This window comes from Anopheles merus, chromosome 2R (genome assembly GCF_017562075.2).
Source record: "Anopheles merus strain MAF chromosome 2R, AmerM5.1, whole genome shotgun sequence".
Lineage (NCBI taxonomy): Eukaryota > Metazoa > Arthropoda > Insecta > Diptera > Culicidae > Anopheles > Anopheles merus.
This window is the reverse complement of record NC_054082.1, coordinates 28,226,048-28,248,065: the sequence shown is the minus strand read 5'-3', so window position 1 is coordinate 28,248,065 and position 22,018 is coordinate 28,226,048. Positions and strand designations below refer to the sequence as shown.

The 22,018-nt window shown below is 47.4% G+C and overlaps 3 protein-coding genes across 5 annotated transcripts; all 3 read right to left on the bottom strand.

Moving 5' to 3' along the window:
* Window positions 1–161: 161 nt before the first annotated feature.
* Window positions 162–2,659, bottom strand: LOC121589959 (vacuolar protein sorting-associated protein 33A). The gene is made up of 3 exons (XM_041909253.1): window positions 2,036–2,659; window positions 1,749–1,962; window positions 162–1,684 (listed from the first exon to the last, which is right to left on the bottom strand). Exons 1-3 carry the CDS (start codon window positions 2,147–2,149, stop codon window positions 195–197), a joined length of 1,818 nt encoding a protein of 605 aa, XP_041765187.1. The 5' UTR covers window positions 2,150–2,659; the 3' UTR covers window positions 162–194.
* A 2,975-nt stretch (window positions 2,660–5,634) lies between these two features.
* LOC121603504 (major facilitator superfamily domain-containing protein 6) lies at window positions 5,635–10,596 on the bottom strand. Its single transcript, XM_041932321.1, has 10 exons — window positions 9,650–10,596; window positions 9,314–9,577; window positions 9,011–9,247; window positions 8,804–8,939; window positions 8,391–8,726; window positions 8,158–8,319; window positions 7,726–8,092; window positions 7,577–7,660; window positions 7,311–7,519; window positions 5,635–7,234 (listed from the first exon to the last, which is right to left on the bottom strand). Exons 1-10 carry the CDS (start codon window positions 9,799–9,801, stop codon window positions 7,013–7,015), a joined length of 2,169 nt encoding a protein of 722 aa, XP_041788255.1. The 5' UTR covers window positions 9,802–10,596; the 3' UTR covers window positions 5,635–7,012.
* A 410-nt stretch (window positions 10,597–11,006) lies between these two features.
* On the bottom strand, window positions 11,007–20,657 carry LOC121603505 (monocarboxylate transporter 3). Of its 3 annotated transcripts, none has more exons than XM_041932323.1 (6): window positions 20,422–20,654; window positions 19,212–19,480; window positions 13,454–15,059; window positions 13,208–13,387; window positions 13,004–13,129; window positions 11,007–12,917 (listed from the first exon to the last, which is right to left on the bottom strand). In XM_041932323.1, the coding sequence occupies exons 3-6, from the start codon at window positions 15,057–15,059 to the stop codon at window positions 12,766–12,768; spliced, it is 2,064 nt and encodes a 687-aa protein (XP_041788257.1). In that variant the 5' UTR covers window positions 19,212–19,480; window positions 20,422–20,654; the 3' UTR covers window positions 11,007–12,765. The 3 variants fall into 3 exon arrangements, with proteins under 3 accessions (XP_041788257.1, XP_041788256.1, XP_041788258.1); XM_041932322.1 differs by having other exon boundaries at window positions 20,453–20,654; XM_041932324.1 differs by lacking the exon at window positions 19,212–19,480 and having other exon boundaries at window positions 20,453–20,657.
* Between the last annotated feature and the right edge of the window lie 1,361 nt (window positions 20,658–22,018).

Here is a 22,018-nt window from a genome sequence, read left to right as displayed (position 1 = left end):
ACACACATACAGATGTGACATTAGACCTTGGTTTAACTGTTCAGTTACAAGTTTTTGTACATTTTAAAATGCTTGCAATTCACTCAGAGCGCTGCAAAATTAGGCACAAGATCGTTTGCTTTGTATTCTTTTCCATTTAACAGCCATATGAAGGCAGGATATAGCAATTAGATAACATACATTTATTAGCCAGCTCAATTTTCTATAAACGAATCAAGGAACGTGTTCTTGTTGATCAACTTCGTCGTGCAGATGAGAAACTCGACGTTGTTATCGTCCTGTTGCGCCAGAAAGCGAAGCGCTGATATTTCCGCAAAGGTACACCCTCCGACGAAAAACACCACAATCACGCGCGGAATGTCGGACTGGGACAGTTCGCTGGTGAACGAACCACGCCGGCTGCTCAAGCTGGGCGATGCCTGAAAATCTTCAAACGTTGGTCCCGGCAGCGAGGACAGCTTTTCGGTAAGCAGTTGCCATCCGTTCGGTTTCAGGTGCTGCTCGATGATGCGCACGGACAGCGGTGCGTAGATGCTGTGTACGTACGTGATGTCCTTTGGTGAAACTTCTTCCGGCGTTTCGGCGGTAAGGTTGAGCGTTTTGCGCAGCACGTGATAGGTGCGCGAGCCGGTCTGCTGACGCAGCAGTCCCGCCTTTTCGAGATTACCCAGCGTCAGCAGCGTTTTCAAACCGTACACCTGCACCAGCTCGCGCTTGTAGTAGTCCAGCACCTTTGGCTTGAGCCCCGTCCCAGCGATCGATTGCATGCAGATCAGGCGCAGAACACTGCGCAGCGGTGCCTCCTTCGCGATCATATCCTCGATGAAGCTGTTCGGTTTGTCCACGTCCGAGCAGAGCAGAAACTCCTGCTCGCAGCCCAGCACATCCAGAAAGGCGTGCGACGAGATCACGTCCTGCACCAGCTCGGCGATCGTGGTGTGTGTGGCCAGCGACTGCTCGTTCGATTTGATGTGGGGCAAACTTTCGACGAACTTTTTCAGCTCCTGGATCGATTTTTCGCCATGGTTTTCGTTCGCCCGCGATCGTATCGATTTGGCCATGCGGGAGAGAACCGCCCCCACCGCATTGAAGTTTTTGTCCCGCAGCTCCGCGTACAGCTGCTCCTTCGAGTTCAGTATGAATTGGCTTTTCTCCGTGTTGCGGTCCGTAGATAGACCCTCGCCTGTGTTGAATTTTTCCGCCGGCAGATTGACGGTCGTATTGTTGATGCCGAATATCTCATCGATCAGCCCTTCGTAGGTGAGCTGCGTGGCGAGCACGCTCATCAGGTCGGTCGACCGATCGAGTATGATCATCTGATCGATGACACCCTTCTCGCTGTTCATCACATGCCCGTCCTCCTCGGTCAGCGCTTTCGTCATCTCCCAGACGCGCTGCGCGTAGCCGCCGATGCCATACACCTTCGGAATGCGGCCATACAATTTCTGCAACGCGACAAGCGCACACGCCGACTGGTGGAGACTGCTCGTGTCACCCTCGAGGTAGATCTCTTTGTAGGCATCTTTCAGCTCCATCGAAAGTAGATCGTTGTCGAATGGGAAAAACTCGCAGCGAAACTCGCCAATGTAGGACAGACTGCCGTGTACGCCCTTGATTTGCAGCCGCTTTTCGCACAGGAAGGATTTTTTCGGCAGAAAGTACAGGAAATACTCTTTGCGAGAAACTGAAACAGGGAAAACTGCATTAAACCTTCACGTCACTAGAGAAGAAGGGGCGGTCAGAAAAACCTTTTCGTTTCCGCTCCTCCTCGTGAATGTTGTTGGCAATGTAATCCATCAGCGTTTGATGGGGGCGTGTTATGAAGATAATGTTCTTCACATCGATGTCCGTCCACGCTTCCGACCGGAGCGGATACATCTTGGTAACGTGGTGCTCCTTGAGGAACGTGTATCGTGCCACAAGCCCCACCGGCCCACCCAATGACTCATCCCAAATGATTGCCTAGAAAAGTGGGATGAAAGTAAGAGTTTTTGCCGTGAGTTGATACATACATTTACTAGGCGCTGCGCCTTACCTTTGTGCCTTCGCAGCGATCAAGAATCTTTACAAACTCCCGTACGGCTGCTTCCTGCAGCAGCTGTACGTTAGCCCGACCTCCCGAAAGATGGGAATACATGTTCATTACCATCGGTTTGTTATGAAAAGGTGTTCGATATGACGAGTAGTGTTTGTTGTACTTTGTCCTTAGAAGGAAAGTATGCACAACGGTGTGAGTGCAATTGTGAATTATAATGACACTAGAGGTAAATCATGTAAATAGAACTCATTTTAGCACTAAGTTCATGCACGATTCGTTTTTATCAATACACTTTTAGCTAAAATCTGTTCAATTATCTGGTCTCGTAGATGCCCCTTTTGACAGATAGGCAGACGACGACGAGTGACGTCTATGCGTGTATGTATAAGGGCTGTTGTGGTATGTGTGAAACCCTAGGTTTCAATGTTTACAATCAAACTACGGGACAGAGTTTGTTAAAACCTTCTAATGTTTGGCGTTTAAATACCATTTAGGACTAGTTTGAATCTTCATATTTGTCGCTTGATCGGTAAATTATACCCTTTGCATTTGGTCGGAACTATTTATTCCTCTTTTTCGTCGTAAAACCACCAATTCCACGAAATTTAAACAGGCAGCTACCAACTGGCTGTGATAAGCTTTTCTACACGGTAGCGCGATAATCGCGCAAGCGAAACAGGCAAAACTCCATGTGGAGAAAAAAAAGAAAACTTATTTGCTATCTTGTTGTTTTCGATTCCATCTTGTGCCGAAACTATTATTTTATCAAAAAAAAAAAAAAAAACACAGTTTTACAACAAAATGCTGTAATTGTTCAAAATTAACCAAAGTAATTAATTTATCTTAGAATCATACTAATCCCATTAGTTTATTTTGGACGCGTAGTCTACGCCAGCTGTCCATAGTAGGCAGAGATCCAAACAATGGCCGTGTGTAGCAAACCAGTTTTTTGTGGAAAATAAAATTGAATAATCCAAAACATTTCACGGTTTTACAGAATAACAAGTATCGGCTGAAGCAGTAGTCGTGAAAAACTGGAAAATACCGTGAAATATCGTGAAAATAGTGTCACTTATAATTTTAGCGCACATTTCCGCGATTTCAAAGCGGGCATTCCAGTTTAGTTTCGAAACTGACGAGCAGAGGGCGCTCGCTCGGTGTTGAAAAGAAATTCCCAGGTGAGATTTTCGTTTTCTTTATTAGGTACACTTCCTCGGTTTAATTTCTTTCTTATTGCATTTCTTCGGGGCGATCCCGCGGTACTGTCGTCAACTAATATGTCTTAACAACATGTCCTTCAAGGGTTCAAACCTAATTTAGAGACCCTCTCCCCAAAAGAACTATCTTATCCGGCTGCGTGGTACTGACTAATGTCTCCAAAGCCTGTGCAGGCCGGCATGACCGTGTTCTGGTCGTTACGCTAAACAGTTGAACAGGGGTATCCAAAATACAGCCCGCGAACCTTTTACTTTTCAAAGACAGAACTCAAACGACAACAATAAAAAGCTGCAAGAATTCGGTATATTGGCAGACGTTTAAATCTTCGTATCGAAACGAGCTTTAAACGTTTTCAATACCTAAAGGTAGTGTCAAGATGGCCCTGAAAAATGTTATTTGCGAAGCAATGTGGCCAGCGATCTGAACAGTTTGGAGACCCCATGTAGTAGAAGAACAAGAAAGCCAATATCCAAAGAAGATCAGGAGAACTTCAGTACAAATCAGATCAACTTAGCATGTTATCAAGCCTAGTGGCACCTCATTTAGGTAGCTTCAATATAAGAATTCACTATTTTTTCTTAACTAAAAAGCTCTAACGCTCTAGGCGTATACAAATAGAGCGTCTGAATACACTAATATATCATGTGTTCAAATTCAAATCATCAAATCGTGTCGAGCAATACAGTTACGTGGCCTCCCAAAACGAATTTGTTACAAAACTCTGATTTACACTCAATACAACCATAACGTTTGAATGTTGAATGCACCGGAATTTGGAAGATCGATTGGGTTTTAGGAAAAAAGATTAGGGAATGATTTGAGTTGTTGCTGTCCTTAAATAAGAAAAAGGACATAGACACTACTTTCGGATGGATGCCTTAAATTCTATAATTTCCAACGCAACAAACACCACCGTTACGTTTTTAACGTTTTGTCTTTATTTGCCCATGATTGGTGAGTTTGCGTACGCAGTTAGAGATATCTTTACAGCATAATTTCTTTAGCGGTGCTTTTCTTACATTACTCATGTACGTGTAAATGTGTGTCTGTGCGTATGTGTGTATGTGTTTGTACGTGTGTGTGTGGGGATGTGTCTTTCGGTGAGTCGCTCTTACACGTGCTCGCTTTCTCTGTGCTGTACATCGATCATGGGCATCGGATGTATTGGAACGGCAAATTTGTTTGCCCTGTTTGATTGTTTAATATCAGTGATAATAGTTGATCGATATTAGTATTGTTGTTATTATTATTATTATTAATATTATTTGGGTTTGTTTTTTTGTTTTACTGGTATATTCAGGTTGATCGTTTACGGTTAGGTCACGAAAACATCTACAAGGATACGATTAGACTTCAAACAGTAGAGTGATCAATATAGCAGTGTAACGAGAAAAACCGATTCTTATGAAATAAATAACACGTGATTTAGTTCGCATAATACTTTTCAAGCGTTAAACAGTGGCACCGTACTATCCGGTGGTAACACAGTAACTAATACATTTCGCAATGCGTTACGATCCTTTTAACGCTAACAGAAAGATAGTACTTTTAAAGGGTGTGCATTCAGATTTTGTCGAGTTGAGACTTCCACGGACCACATTCTCGCCATAAGTGCAATAGTTTCACAATAATCATAATGTGTGTTTGTATATATATGTATATTTTGTTTGCTTCTCCAGCCATATACTTAGTAAATACTCTCTGTAAGATGGCGCACGATCGAATGCACACCTTCCCATTTGTATTTGTGTTTGTATGAGTGCGCGTCTGTATCACTACAGGTACACCGGTGGCATTCGAGCTAGCAAAAAACAAAACCATCCATAGTGCCATCCCGTCCGGCGTAAGTTAATATGCTGCTGGTTTAAATATACTTCTCTCAATAAAAATACCATCCACGTGTAAGGTTTTTGGAAACTGATATGCGCACTGATGTCTCGCTAGAGATAATAAAGCTTTTGCGTGTGTTGTTTACGTTCGTCGTAAAAATTGCCACTTTGATACCATCTTGTTGTTTTATACTACATATATCAGATTGTTCCTGTGCCTTATCCTGTTTCTCGTCTGTACCGTTTGCAGAGGGCTGGGGTAGAATTTGCTTTGCAAACTTATGAGCTACTCGCCAAAATTAAAAGTCCCTAAACCGAGTACACAGTTAAGCTTCCGCGAGGGTATGCAAATGAGATTCGAACATTCGTTGTGCCATGGTATGGTTTTGGTAGTATTTCGTAATTTTTGTTTTCGATTCTTTTGGATTCGTTTCATGTTGTAGTTAAGGTGTGTGCATATCTATTTTTTTCGTTTGAAAAAAAAGAAGAAAATTATCTGCTAAAGAACTGCTCCAAACTGGTGTATCGAGTCTGTAGATTATTTGATACTATGTGTCCTCATTGCTCCTGTTGATCGTTTAATGACTGTTATTTTTTCCCACTCCATTCGTACACTTACGTCTCTCACCCATTACAGAGATGCAACGGACAGCTTAGTCAGTACACTTACACAAAAAACACACCAACAGACGTGACGGGAAACGTGATTCCCCTGTGAGGGAGACAGAGAGCGCAATACAACCACATCTAATAGTTAAGTTTGTAGCACATTTCCTGCTATCGTTACTATTCCGACATGTGAACTCTAGAATTTGATTTGTTCCTAAACTCAGGAACACACTAGACTACACTAGACTAGACCTTGTTCAACAGTTGTTTCAGGGTGTTCGAGGGCTTCCCTAGAGATTTTAACACGTGATTTTACCTGTCATTTGCTGCCATGAGTAACGCGTTACTTAACACGTTTTCCACCGGTAGATGTCGCTTCACTCACTCACATCAATGCTAGGATACTACGTATGTCCCGCTTACTTAAGGTATAATTAAACAGACTCACCATGTCCACCTGCACGAACTCCTCAACCAGAGATGTGCGGTGAAAGATAGATTGATAGATAGATAGTATTAATAGCATTCCTAAAGTTTGCTCCAATTTGCTATTTGAATACAATCGAATGTTGCTTTTTGAGGGGGGAGGAGGCGATGCTGCACGTAGAAAGCAACAGATCAACAGCAGTAGCTCGGATGTACTAATAAATTGAGTGCTATAGCACTACAAGAATTGCCCGCTACGTAGTGGCGGGAAAACGATCCAGGAAAATGGAAAGCTTGCGGTAGGATGTCTTTTCTTTTCGCTTATCGGGTGGGATCTTAAACAGAGTGTTACTTGTAACGGGTACAGTGACATTAACTGATTCTTTTGCATTTGCTGACGTATAAGAATAGGTTACTAACAACCACAGTCCCGAGACAATGGTTGTGTAGCTTATCATGTCACTCATCCACTTACACCGTGCACACGTCTTACCATCATAGCACATCAAAGTAATAGTTTAGTTGTAGTTAGTAGCTAGCCGCCGTCGTCGTCCTTGTCGCCGTCGGCGGTTTTTGGGCCGGAATGGCTGAATGGCGCTTCGCTTGAGCACATGTACATGGGTTCCGAGACTCTGGATCGCTCAATATCTTAAGAGAGAGATAGGGAGAGACCGATAGGGGAATACACATTCGCTTCACATTCGCAGAGTGTTGCTGTTGTAGACATCCATTTGTGTTTTTTTAATCATCACCCTCAAGTACTTGTATCTACTACCGGATTCAGTCGTTCGAACGTTCTGTCGCGTTTTACGGTGTAGTAATTCAATCATATCGACCACATCAGCCACGCAGCCGGTGTGCGGTCTCTGTCGTGTGTAAAGCGTTACACTTTTTAGTACTGATTTCCACCGTACACATTACCCTGTGGAGCACCGAACGGATTCTTGGGGGCACCGCCGGGCACATCCAGTGCACCACCAGTCGTCTGATAGGTGCCATAGCCATTGTCAACGTTCTGCTGACCAATCTCGTTGAGCCGCGTGCTCGAGAGGGCCCGCGGTATGGGATTGCTCGGGACACCGTGCGGAGCCAGATGAGCCGTCTCTTCTGCCACCTTTAGTTTAAGGAGGGAAAGGTAACAGTGAGTTAAATCACACCATTTACTATCGAACTACGGTGTGCTATCTAACCTGATGAGGATCCTCCGTGGTAGGAATTTCCGAGATGAAACCTTCATCCTTGCGGTAGAAGTTGATGAACACAAAGGCGGCCAGTACGAGAATGCAGATCACACCGTAACCACGGAAGGTGGCCGTTGTGCCGAAGTAGGTGACAAACATACCGCCAATAACGGCACCGCAGCCTCTACCCAGCCCATGATGCAGTCCCTGCAGTACTCCTGAAACGATGCACGGTTAGTGTCCTGCCCGCTTCCCGTACACTGCCACCGACTTACCTTGTGCCGAAGATCGTAGGTGTTGTGGGGTGTTGTGCGCGATGTAGGAACAGCAGGCAGCCCATACGGCAGCATGAGTGATGCCTTAAATATCAAAGAAGTTTCATCGTTATCTCTTTTAGTAAAAAATACTGTACAGTTCTACATACCTTGCATAAACTCGAATGGCAGCACCCACCACGGGTTCTTCAGGTAGGAGATGTACAGGAAGCGAAGAATGTTACCGACCAGCCCAAGGCACAGCACCTTCACGTGTCCGATCTGGGTGATCAGTCGGAAGCTGAAAAAGTAGGCAAAGATTTCCGAGATGTGGTTGATGACAGACGCAACGCCGAACAGCGTCGGTGAGCCACCGTAGTCCTGCAGATGCCAGAACAGGAACGTAAAGATGAGCCCGATGCCGAAGCCCATGAACCACGCCACGAACAGGAACGAGGCACACTTGAGATTCTTGAACTGTTTCAGCACCGTGACCCATTCCGGCATTTCGCGTGTAGTTTGGGCGAACATTTTCGTCTGGCAATGAGAGAAGAGGGAAGTCGTTAGACAAGGAGTTTGCTCTACAGACGACCACGACATACCTGCGCTCCAAGTGCTGCTGGTGGCGGCGCAGCACTGGCCATCCCTGTACCGGTGGCTGCCAGTGAAGGCAACTGCAATTGCTGTGCCAACTGTGCCTGCATTTGCTCTTCGTGTGTTAACTCTTGGGGTACCTTCTCCACCTGGACGGGTTCCTGTGGTTCCTGGAAAATGAAGGAAAGCAATGGGATGAGTAATGCTCCCACAGGCACTTGCACCACCTGCATCGACGTACCGAGTAGTCATACTTGAACTGGATCTGTGTAGCGGAAATCAGTGCCGCACCCATCAGCACGGAGAACGTCGCGAAGCAGATGGTGTAGTTCTTTTCCTGCTTTTCCGGCCCACAAGGATGGTCGGGGAAGGCGGTCGAGTGATCTAGCGCAATGCCGACGAAAAACATCGCCAAACCCCAGCCGAGCGAACCGAACATTCGCTGATGCCCGTACCGGTCGGCGTCTTCGCCGAGGATCGTGATGACAGCCGAATCTGCCAGCGTGATTGCCGGTGCGCTAAAGAACTCACCAATGATGACGAGCAGCAGCAGCAGAAAGAAGGCTTTTTGAATGTCCTGAAAGAAGGAAAGGCGTTAAGTAATGGCCAGCTAGTTTGCTGTTCACTATCTGCTGATGGCAGATCTTGGCGTACCGCTGTACGATAAACGATCGAGGAAAACAATGGCGAGACCCAATCGCGGTGCAGCTTCTCGTTGAAGTTGTTCGCGTAGCTTACGTCGAGTGGTGATACACCGGCCGCTGCCACGGGACGTGCCGCACGTTCCACCCTAAAGATATGAAAAGGATATAGTGTAAGGGGCTACGTTCCACATGGCAGACGTCACTGGTTGAAACGCACCTGGTAAAGGAACTGCCACTATCGGTCGCATACTTGCCGAAGCTCAGCTCCTCCAGCATGCTCTCGTCGATGGAGCGCTTCAGGATGCGCGGAACCTGCGGCGTGCGGAGCTCGAAATCGGTGGCATTCTTGCGCTCGATACAGCTCGTGGCCGGTGGTTGAATGAAGCCGAGGGGCAGCGTAAAGATGATCCACGCGGCAAGCGAGGCCAGCAGCAACATTTTGCCCTTTTTACAGCTGCAGAAAGAGGGAACTTTTCAGTCGCAAACATGCTCCTCTCCTCGCTGTGCACCGTGTGCTTACCGATCCGCGTAACTGCCCCAGAACGGTGCCGACAGGAACTCGACGAACGGACGCGTACCGATCAGCAGCCCACACTGACCCGGGTTCATGCCCATCTGCTTGAAGTACACTCCCATCAGCGGAAACAGTGAGCCAAACGCGGAGTAGAAGAAGAAGTAGAACGTCTTCACGGGCAGCAGCTCCTGGTCGACGGAACCGAACAGCATCTCCAGTATGTCCGACTTGCCCCGGATCTTGTGTGTCGATTCCTTCGCCTGCGGGTAGCTATAGTAACGAGAAATACGGGATGCACCTGCTTAGATCGTTGTACTACGAAAGGACTTAGGGCAGACGTACAGTGTTGGGTCCACCTCGCCCATGGCCTCCGGGTCAACCATCGGCCGGGCGACACCCTGCGTACGCATCGGGATCTCTTGCTGGGGCTGCTGCTCCTCGTACCCATTACCACCGCCATACCCTCCACCGTAGTCGTTCGAAAAGGGTTGCATGGTTGCGTTTTGTCACTCGCTGAGGGCAATCAATAATTTATTCCACGTTGGAAATCAACCTTGGATCACCACCAAATTCAGCACGAACCGTTTCACGGGATTTGGTTGTTTTTGTTTGTTCGCTTCGTGAGAGAGAGAGAGGGGGCACACTGGCTCCTGCTGCTGTGCCCACAACGGATTAAAGCCCACACCTACCGGACCGAACTTTCCACAAGGGCATCGATTTCTTTTCCCGTTCCGAACCGTTCATTCATTTACATGAATGACATAACGTAAGTGAAAACTGACACCGAGTTTCGTCCGTCCGACCTGAGACCTGGTTCAAGTGGGGTTTTACTTTGCTGTGCTACCCCTCTCGCTAGAGCTAGTTTTGCTATAAGCAGGACCGCGTAGGGAACGGTGAAGTATCCAGCTTTGCACTTTCGATCCTGATGAATGGCCTCGTAAAAGCTGGTTTTGGCGAGAGCACACACTACCAGTAAGATTACTCACACATACACACACAGACTCACACGTACACGCTATACCCGATATGCAATCGAGAATACGGGAAATCTTACACTATGCTTCAAAGGATATGCTCCTTTTTTGAAGTGAAAAACAACCACTGAAAAGATCAGACGCACGCACGAGCCCTTAAAATCCAGCCCACAATACGGCGGAGGCACGCCAATTTTTCCGCAACGCTCACGACAGCAACCACCACGACGACGAAGGCGACGGGACCACAGCTCTATGGTTGGCGAGAGATGCCAGAGATAATCGATATCTTGCAAGAAAACAGTACGAGCAAAGCTTGCTCTGTACCGAGGACCAAAGAGACGGTGGCTCCGTTACGCGGCGAGCCTGCGCACAATGGTGCGGGTCCGTGCTGTGCGTGAAATTCCGTCACACGCGGAAGCTTTTGGGCTTACGCGCTCGTGTGTGTGTGTGTGTGTGTGTGTGTGTGAGTGACAAACGTCTGCTAGGATGGGGGTTTGTATCGACCGTTACATTCTGTGGAGCGTTAATCGACGAACAGAAAGTAGATTTTGAAACTCCCGATGTCCCATTAATATGGTGCAATCCGAACGAAATGGTTACGGTCGTGGAGGAAATCGTGTTGATAACGGGATCGTGGTTGCGTCATTTGTTTCGTTGGTTCATTTCGTCACAGGGTTCTTTCATGTCGTAGACGAAAAAGGCTTACACAGAAGGCAGGAACGTAAAATGTACAAATTCCAGACAATTCTTATTTATTTCAATCTTAACGGTACGCGTTGTCTTGCTTAAAAGCTACAGCTATGTGTGTGGTGGTTGGATGTAAGAATGGATGTTACTGATGTTGGCTTTAATAATCTTCCTAGGCTTGGTGGGACGGGAAGAGCTAACAGTCGTCCCCACTGCACGCCGTACAGGAGGAGGCGACTGTACCTTAGAGAAATGGAAAACGTAAGAACGGTGCAGATGTGTTTTGTTGTGGGGCTGCGGATCGCACACGATCGTACCCCACCCCGTCCGTCCGTGTGATGTCTGCGGATTATATCAACAACATATTATAAAGATAGCTCATATGTATATGCTGATATCACAGATAATTTATTCACGTATTGGGGTTCTATTGACTTCCAACTTGCTGTTGGGGGATTGGCTTGGCTTTGCTGTACACGTGTGTACGCACACACACACACACACACACACACACACACACATACACACACCCTGGCTTTCACGGTCGGAAGACGGAGAAGGGCAGACACTTTATTGCACAGGGAATTCCGAAACACAAGAAGGAGGTGTGAAGAAGTCCGTTAATGAGGAGTGTAAAATTACAAATCTAAATAATAATTAATGGGTTCCGTATTCTCGAGACGGCGTCTGCAGTGAATCAGCATCTCGGCATCGGGGCTTGACAGTGCTTTTCAGTGTATGGCAAAGGTAGGAACTACGGCTGCTATTTGTCTAACGTTTTCTTTTTGCTCTATTGTAGTGTGACACCGTGTGGTTCCCTTTATGTTTGTGTGTGTGTGTACTATAGCATTTTTAGGATCGGTTGCTGGAGCCAATTTGTTTGTGTTTGTTCCTATTGTATGTGTGTTTAGCAAATGGTTTTAGTGAACTTTTTAACACCCTTTCGCTCTCTCTGTCTCTCTCTCTCTCTCTGTATTTGCGGTCACACTTAATGCTGACCGTTGGTCAGTCTCTGTAAACATATAAAATTGTGGAACAGCATTTAATTACTATAACAAAAAGCGTTACATCCATAAAGGCCTGTGTGTATGTGTGAATTTTGCAATGGAAAATGGCTTATGATTTGACTTAACCATAAAAAATAGCCTTAAATATGCAAACAAAAACGAATTGCATCGTTGTGTTCGTAGCTGTTAATGTTATCATGTTTAAAACCCTTAAAAAATGACAAGTAAATGGGGATGAATGTTGGTACACGAAACTCGTTAACTAAAGCTATTAATATCGTTAAGCTTATTTGCTTGGAAGCACGTACAGTATTGCAAATTTAGTTCCTGCTTATTCCACTAGCTGGCGTTTGATGATGTGTTCTAGCGTAAGCTTTAAGCTCCAGTGCGGAAACGATCCTTTCCATCGTTCGCAGCATCGCTTTAGAACCGCACCGGGTGTAAGCAAATGATCATCGGCAACTTCCGGGCCTAGATTTAGCAATATGCTATTGGATGAGCAAATCATTCAAACACTACCTTACTACTACTACTACTACTAGCTTACTTAATTCAGTTGCTTCCGACCCGGGGTGGCCATGATTGTTGACTGTGTCAACAGTAAGAGCCGTATGTGAGAGCCTATCAATGATAAATAGCACCGAATCGCGTTCCTTGCAGAGCCCTACCATCGGCGTGTACGGATGGCGATATATTGCTTCCTCGATATCGTTCATTAAACCAACACCGGCTCCTTCATTAAAACCCTCCGGCTCGGAAGTGTTCACTGCCCAGTTGCCAGCAGTGTTTACACCTTCTGTGAGTCTTTTTTAGCAGCGCGTTGCTTTTCCCATCGATTGACAAAGGCTAGCGGGTAGCAGAGAACGGCCGAGAGCGTAATAAGTGCACCGGAAATGTAGAACGACGCGTCATAGGTACCGGTCAGCTCGGTAAAGTATCCTGCAAGAGGGAGTATAGAGAGCATCGTGTTTAGTGGCCGGGACGTATCATAGGAACCGTGTATGTACTGAAGGGCCAATACTAACCAGCGATCGGTGCACCAAGGAAAGCGGCGATACCCTGGAACAGACACAGTATACCGAAGGCGTTGGTCAGTTTTTCCAGTCCCATCAGGTCGACGACCAAAATTGAACGGAGTGCCGAGAAGCATGCTGCAAGATAGCAAGTGTAGTGTAGGTAATGTTAGTTCGTTAGTTGAGGGAGTTCAATGCTGGGATATCAATACGTACCGATGGCAAGTCCGAAAATGGCTGCATACGTAAACTGATAAACCTCGGTAATATACATGCCACTCATCATGGTGGCTATTCCTCCAAGCGTGATCGCTACGTTGTTCAGGTGCAGTGCGTTAATGTTCTTGAACGACGTCAACACTCCACAAACCACCCTAGCAATGGTGTTGGAAATGCCTGTACAATGGAAGCGGGTCATTAATGTCTGGAAAGGTTGGTAACAGGAAGGCATCCAATACTCACCAATAGCCGATACAATGAACGTCGACACTTCATCCGCCATACCACCGGCCACCGCCCGTTGCTTGACGTACAGGAACGGCACGAAGAAGCCCATCATCGTGAGGAACCCGCTGAACGCTAGCATCATGAATGAGATGGACTTCAGCAGCGACATGCCCAGCATAGTGACAAGCGTGCGGCGGACTGCCTCTGGGCACACCATGCACTGTTCCGTCTCTGTCTCCTCCACGTCGGCCTGGGTAGGCAACCGGGTGACGGACATGTGGTAACCGAGCGATGTCTGCGACTTGTATTGGGGAATGCGTGCCAGCGATCCGGTGAAGAAGATATCATCACGATACATTGGACGTGCGCCATCGTTCAGGGTGCGTCTAGATCCATGTCTTGAGCTGGCCGGCTCGTTGGGCCGTCTGCCCGACACGGTGTGCCGGCGACCGGCCGCCGTCGTAATGGTGACAGACTGTTGCTCTGGCGCGGCCAGCAGCGTGCCATTCTCCGTCTCCTCCTCGTCCGCCTCACCGACCGGATTGAGCTCGTGGTGTGCCGTCGGGTAGCCGTGCGCATGGATCGTATCGTCCGGAGTCATCTGTCCGGCGAGCCGCTTCTGGATCTTTTCCAACTTCTTCGTAGTGCTCTGAAGGTTGTGGCTCACCAGCTGTCCCGAGGTGTGCGACGGACGACGATCGAGGTTGTGCCCACTGCCCTGGCGGAAGATCTCCGCCGCCGTCGGGTACTGGTAGTTCGGGTTCGCTCCCATCCACGTGTTGTGCGAGCTGTTCGGCATCGAGTACGCGTACCGGCCCTCGGGCAGCGGGCGCGTGTAGACGACCGGCAGGCCCTCGCCCAGCAGAATGCCCTTGTCGGCCGGTGTGTCTGCCGCCTTGGTGGCCGTCACCTCGGTCGGTTGAATCGGGCGGAAGATGGCACCGCAAGCAATGCACAGCAGTATGATGGCGGCCTGTGCTACCAGCGCACTGCGCCAGCCGAGCGACTCGATCAGCATCGCGTTGACGGGCGAGAAGATGAACGTACCGACGCCCGAACCGCACAGCGCAATGCCCGTCGCCACGGCACGCCACTTCTCGAAGTAGTACCCGACGGTAATGACCGACGGGACGTAGATGAAGCAAAAGCCCACCCCGCCAATGAAACCGAACGTCACGTACAGGAACACGATGCTCGTCGCGTACTGGGAAACGAAGAAGCCGACGGCGGCCACCACCGCACCGATGATGGTGACGATCCGGAATCCCCAACGGTTAGCAAGCGCACTGACGAACGGTCCAGTCAGCAGGTAGAACCCGCTCAGCAGCGAGCTAACCAGTGCTACTTCCGCCTCGCTTACGCCAAACTCGTCGCGGATTGGGCCCAGGAAGCTGCCGACGTTCATCACAATACCGTCGACGATCACGTTGCAGAAGAAGGATGCAACCATCACCAGCCAGCCCCAGCCACCGTCCGGCGGTACGATCAGCGTCGTGGTGGGTGGATCCTCCTTTGCTTTCTCCGTGTCGCCGTTACCGTTACCGTTGGCGAGCAGCTTGCCCGTGGCGCCATTCTCCGCCTCCGGTTTGGTCGTCAGCTCGATCGAGTTCTGGGGCGGCATCTGTAGAGAGGGAAGAAAGTGGGGCACAATTAGTAGGGAATAGTAGTTAATTAGCATGTTTCACCGTTTGTTTCACTTAAATCTTGTATAAAACGATGAAACTGCGTAAAAATAATGTTTAGTACAATTTTAGTACAAGTCAGTGTTTCTCAACCAAAATACCATTTATAGTTAGTCGAATGTGACAGAATCGCCGTATGACATCTTGTTATGCTTTTCAATCAGTTTTGTAATGATTTCACTCCCTCCTAAAGATCTACCCCCTTATCTCGCCAGATGTCTTTGATGAATCATATCAGATCAGTTCCAAAATTTAGAACCCAAACGTCACGTGTGCAAAACCCCAACCAACCATCGAACATCGACTTCCTCGAAATTTGGTTGCTCGTTCATGACTAATCGAAACCTGCTGGCACCGGTGTGGTGGGTTTGTCCGCCCTATTGCGTTCCAGTCCTCTTAAATCACCCCGCAAAACTCGTGATCGTTCGGCTAGCCCACACAATTCCGGTACGCCATAAATTCGACCGTTTCACGTGACGGTGTTATTTCGCGTGAGACAAACAACATTGATTGGTATCTGAAGATGGGGTTGCTTTTACGTAGTCCGTACGATATAACCCATACACGAACCGTGCAAGCGCGCAGAGTATCGAAGTACCGGGAAAGGCTGGAACGTAACCAACCAACCAGGCCATCGACTGCTCGTGTGCATATGTTTGTGTTCAATCGCTCAAATTCGGCAACGTTTCGGCAAACACGTTTTTGGTCATCCCCTTTCCCCATTCCACCAGCACCAAACCGTAGAAGGTGGTACACAGCATGGCTGTACATACATTTTTTTTTTATCTTATCGTCCAATGCGGCGCTGCTCTAGCCAAAGAAACGTACATGCTACATGCGGTAGCCATGTCTGGAGAAGGCGCGAGGATGGGATGAAAGGTAGAAGTTCCTTAATATATATAATTTTAAAGATAAAAAACCTCGAACCCCACCTGGCCGGTGTTCGGCGAAGGGGTTGCAGCAGTGAACTTTATTTGCCCCGGTGTGTAGCAGCGCGGTCGTGGCGCGCTAGCAGTGGCGGTTTTGCGCCGTTAAATGGCGTCACACGGAAGTCGTGCGTAACCGATATGCCAAGCGGCTACCGGTATCGTTTTGTCCTCTGTTTCGGTGGAAGACGCCACCAATGAGTAACCATCTAAGACGAAGCAGTTGGATCTTGAGATGATCTTCCACGTGACTGTTGGGCGATCATCAAACATTCTGCTAATGAATGCCATTTAGGAGCCGCTGAGCGAAGAATGGAAATGGTGAATTTTGAAATGCGCGAATATTGGTTGGTATTGGATGGTCGAGGTGGATGAATATGCAAATCCAGCCGCAACCAGACTGTTCAGTTTTTTTTTTTTGATCAACCGAGTCGACAGTTGCATTGCAGGTCACCCGCTGCGACCATGAAGATCTTGTTGCTCTTGAGGCAGCGACCGTAGCAAAATTTCTAAAGAAATAAGGTCGAAGCTGCAACTTTCAACCACTGAAAAGCAATTCGTCATCGTACCAAAAAGTATATACAACTTTTTACACTGTCGGTGTACGCTTTTGAAGGTAGCAAACAATGAAATGAAAGAGTTACAAGAGTTGCAGCACTTAAACAAAAAATGGCGCTCGGCTGACTCCGTAGCCGGACATTCGGGTTTGCCAAATATGGTTAACACATGTTCAGTTTTTGGTCCACGCCTTTTCCCTTAAAAAAGCAGACAAACACGTACATGCCGGTCTGCCGTTCGGCAGACACTGTGTGGGTGCGATCGTTGAGGCCAGCAAAGCTGAAACTGTGGAAGAAACGAACTGTGCAGGTTCGACGTTCTGGGTCGATAGATTCGCGCGTAGCAAAGATTTTGGTTGCCGCTCGAGAAGAACACGATCGTATGGTGCACACCCACGAGAAGCTTACCGGTCGAAAAAGCACCAAACAAGCACCAGTAAACACCGCCCGAAGGGAGCATGAACAGTTTGGGGAGCGTACCGTTTTCACCGTACCATTAGCAGCACAGTTTGATACGATTTTTTAACGAACCTTCCGGTCGCTTTTAATTCGACACGATCACTAACGATCAACCGTGGGCAGCCAAGTATGGCAGCGTGCCAGGGTGGTGGCAATGTGGGTAACGAGGCTTGTTTTGGCTGGCGTTGGTGAAGTGGAACCGAGCGAGATGGAGAAGAACGAGAAAGCACAGTGCCACAGTGTTTGCCACTAGCCAAGCCCTTTTCCCAAAAATGCTGCAAACATGGTATGCACGTAGAGCGCCGAAGTAAAGCAGCGTTCGATCGACGCTGGATGACGATCGTTCCGGACCCAACCAACACCATCCAGCAAACGGTTACCGAACGATTGTGCGAATTACACACGTTTGGAGCAGTGGAGGACTTGTTCGACCACTTTTCCACCACGCCGCGCAACAAACCTCTTCAGACGGTTGTTATTTCGTGCGGCATAGACGGGCGTCTCAAAGTCAAGGTCATACCTTTGGAGGCCATGCACGGGCGCCGTGTGTACAACATAAGAAAGCTTTGCAGCAGGTGGAATGTGGTTGTACTACACCGTACATAGTAGCGATGGAGCTCAGCTAGGCGCAGTGTAGGTCATCGGCACTCCGCACTCCGGCCGACTGCACGAGGAATTAGACGAGAAGGATAAGATCGGCACAACGATTGTGCCGAGTTTAGCAACGGACCGGTTCAGAAGGTTGCTAGTCCGACGAAGTTATTAATGAGGAACGCTTAACCAGTGGACGCATCCCAGCGGTTGCTGGCGTGCTGAAAAGTGGAGCGTGGAGCGACGAACTCCGATGGGAGACCTGTTTCGGGTTAAAGTAGGGAAGTGGCAAACCCACCCCACGAGGGTCGACATTTTCTAATCCATTCAGTCATGGCCTATGCGAAGGATTGCAGGTGAGCTTTCTGGAATGTGTCAGACATTCCCGTGCGTAGATTAATCATCAAAGTACAAATATCAATATCCAAGCGTTAGCGTTGTTGTACTAAATGTAGCAAAATTTCGATCGCGCTCATGATTACTGCAGCCAAAAAGAAGGGGGAATGCGGAATACGCGTGCAGGGCCAAACACATCATTATCTGGGACCGTTTTTTAAAACATCATTTCATGCCGCTAATCCGTAGCGCTTATCTTCCCAATATATATATCGATGCCGAGACGGAAAACGTGCCTGGTAGCACTGCTGCTCGCACTGGCCCGTGGCCTCCTGACCCCTGGTGAGATACGGGCAGCACAGATATAATCGTCAGCACCGCCAGTGAAGGGAAAGTGAACTTCACGGTCTAGGTCTCGCGTGTGCCGGAGGTAGGCGCCAGCCACTCGGTGTCCCAGAAGGCCAACCGAAGGTGTAGTGTGTGCTACACGCGAGGGAACTATTATTCAAGACCGTTTCGCCAATTGTGGCGCGGGTGGCGATTTTCCGCCGCTTCTACCTCTCATCGATCAAGAAAGAGAAGCATCGTGGGAGCCGGAGGAGTTCGTACAGCGGTCATCCCGATTGTAAAAAGCTCGTCTATGATTTCAACCCATTTAGCTGGCACGAGCTGGGTAAGGCAGCGTGCAGTTCGCATGCGCAAAGATTTAACTAGAATATGACAAAACCCGTTCAAAGGCGTTCAAAAATGTCTTAGACGGTTTCCAAGTACACGGCACTTTGTACAGCTGCTTACGCTCTACAAATTTTGAGCGTTTTGCGTCATCCAATGTGGCTTCGTTGTTCTTTTCTCTCTTTGCTTTTGTGGCAAGCAAGAACGCGAGCTCAAACAGAACCAGATGACACTTTTTGGATGATAAAGAGCGCTCAAGTTGGGTTATGCTACCACCAATCTACCGCTCACAATGCGCCCCATTGTACACAGTGACTAGTGACTGTTTGATTCACAATTTTGAGTTTTTTTACATTAAAACTCTGCACTCTCTTTCATGGTTGTTCAAAGGTCCATGTCTCGACACAGCACAATGCGAATTCAGCACGAGATCGATCGAACGCACGTGGTTCGACAAATCGTGCACTATGCGCGCGCCGTTGGTCCAACTTGTAAAATCTACAACCCCCCTTCTTGGTCGAACAACAACATATGGCATCCCGAAACTTACCACGCTGCTGTATCAGCGGAATCCAGCTCCAGGTCGTCGCGCAGTTCGTACGCGAAGAGCGTGTGGGGCGCGTACGCGCGTTTTTGTTTTTTGGTATCGTTTCTTTTCGTCGTATTGATCGGACTCGCCGAAGTCGTCGAACTTTCTGGAGGTTGAACTTTCGCTTTAAAAAAAATCGACACTGTCACCAGAAACCGAAAAGGTGATTGCGTAGGCTTTCCGATCAATCGACGCGGCACTGTAATTAGCGCGGATTGGTGGTCAGATCACTGTGGGATAGGAAAATACGTACAACGTTGAAATACATTGAAGTGCTGAAGATCGTTCAAGATGTTTTTTTTAGAACAAAACTAAAGAAACAATCCCTAAAAAATAGTCACTAACGATCGTTGTCTGAACTATCAACATTGCTGGTTGGCTCGTTAGCGCCAGCAAGTTGTTGTTCAAGGGGAAGTTGATGTACTGTAAACCTCCTCAAAACACGTTCTGAGCCGTCGTTTCTTTGCTCAATTTTGTTTTCGATATGTTTACGCTGCACGAATCGTGGTGACGATTTATGTGCTCTGTACTATACTGATGACACCAACACTAATACCATTTCAAATTATTTTTTCAACTCAAATTAATTTTATACACGCGGGCAAATGGTATAAATTGAACTTTTTTTTAACAAACTAAGAAAGAACGGTAAACTAAATATTAAATAAACTAAAACGCACTGCACTGGTGTTCTCCCTTTCTTTTGACAAAAAAAGATTGATTTGTCTAACTGATAAGCCCTCGGCCACAAACCGGAAGACCACGAAACGCGCCGTTCAAGTACGATAAGTTGAAAGTAAATTTGTTCTTTAAATTTTAAATTTATACACAACCAAAACCAGACATTTGAGAAAGAGAGAGAGAGAGAGGGAGAGAGAGAGAGAGAGAGAGAGAGAGAGAGAGAGAGCCCGCCCAAAACCACTTCCACTTCATCACATCAAACCGCGCCCCGAACGTTCGGAATTTTAATGTTCGTTCACTCTCTTTGCCCCAAAATAAAAGGGGCTCACACGATCACGCACACGAGGCACAGAATACAGTTTTAAATGTTGCCACAGGGGCTCGCGTGGTGGATGAAACTCATTCACAACAACTCTCGCTTTGATGTTCATTGGCACACTACTTAATGGTTTATTTTTGTATAAAATTTTGGAAAAACAATAACACGCACAGAAACAAGAGCACTATAAACATATTATTACCGCAGGGTGACTGTGAAACCGTGATCACGATCGCGACGTGCCGACGACCCAAAACTACCGAAAGCTCTGAAACAGTTGCGTGACGCGCGCGCGCGTGGCAAAAGCGGCGTTAGACGATGTGTGTTGCCTCGCTGGCGGCCAAAACCGAAGTGTGGACTCGGCGTGATCGGCCAGTTCTAAACTGCCACAGATTAACTGAATTCCACGGACATTCGTTCGGGCAGCGAGAGCATACGTACGCACACACATGCACGCCAGCGCAGAAGTCGTTGTTGATTGGGTGCCGTTGCGGTTGAGCATATCCATCCACCACCGTGCGGTTTGATAGTAAGCGTGTTGCCCCGATGGGGAGGCTTCTTGCGAATGTGCGATATGTATGTTTAATTAATGTGCAATTTTACATGCTGTTTTCGTTTTCGTTTCGACGGATTTACTTCTTTTTCTTCTTCGTCTTCTTCTTCTGTGGTTTAGCGATGATTACGATCCGTGTTTATTTGAGAGTCGGTTTTTTTTTCTTCTGTTGTTGCTGATCCTTTTTGTTGTGCATCTTTGGAACGGTTGGAGGAAGGGAGGACATTGAAAAGTAACATTGTATTGAATTTATAAAATATTGGTTCGCTCGTTAAAGATTCGTTCGAAACTCTTAAACGTATCGTTACAGGGTTTCCCGCTTCATTGGAAACAGTTGGTAAATTTTATCGAGCAGCTCTTCTTTTTTTCTTCTTCTTTGCCACAACAACCGTTGTCGGTCATGGCCTGCCTGACTGTACCACTAATTGGATTGATTTTTAGTGACAGTTACTATAGGCAAATTATGACTCTGGATAGTCGACGTCTTAAAATGAGAAATTAACCCTATGAATATGGGAGTTGCAAACATCGGTTTGAACGAACATAGGAGGTTACTCCCTTTCTCGCCAAAATAGAAAAAGAAACTGTCACATACAAAAATACCTACAATAGGATTACAACCCCTGTAATATATATGAAGGACTTGTTATTAAACATAATTTCTTTTGGCTTATTTACTAACGAGTGTAAAAAATTAATAACAATTGCATAGCCATAAATTAATCATCATAAAACCGACTAATCTACCCTTCTTTCCCCACACGCACAATTATTCCCCAACCCCCAATAAACTCCCGAAATTATGTACCATCAACATATAAACCATTTAAGTAAAGGTGCAAATTGTGGGTTGCAAAACTGTTTACATCGTGGGCAGTAGTGGCACGTCTTTTTGGTGCCAAATTTTAGAGGCAGGCACCCAAGAACGCTGGTCCGAACGTGCCACACGGCGGGCAACGGCGTCTCCGCTTGCAGCACGGACCCGGCGACCTTAGAGAAATGCGAACCGGTCGCGGAGCCGTTTGTAAACTGCAACCCAAGTAAACAAGAAGCGGGCAAACAGAGGAAAGCGGGGTGGAAAATAAATGAACGAATAGGACGCGTTTCGATGGCAAAAGTGAGGAACAGATTGGTAGAACGGCAAAAGATCGCACGGATGTGTGCGAAACGACAGCGTGTGTGTGTGTGTGTGTGCGAATGGCAAGCAAAGTAAAG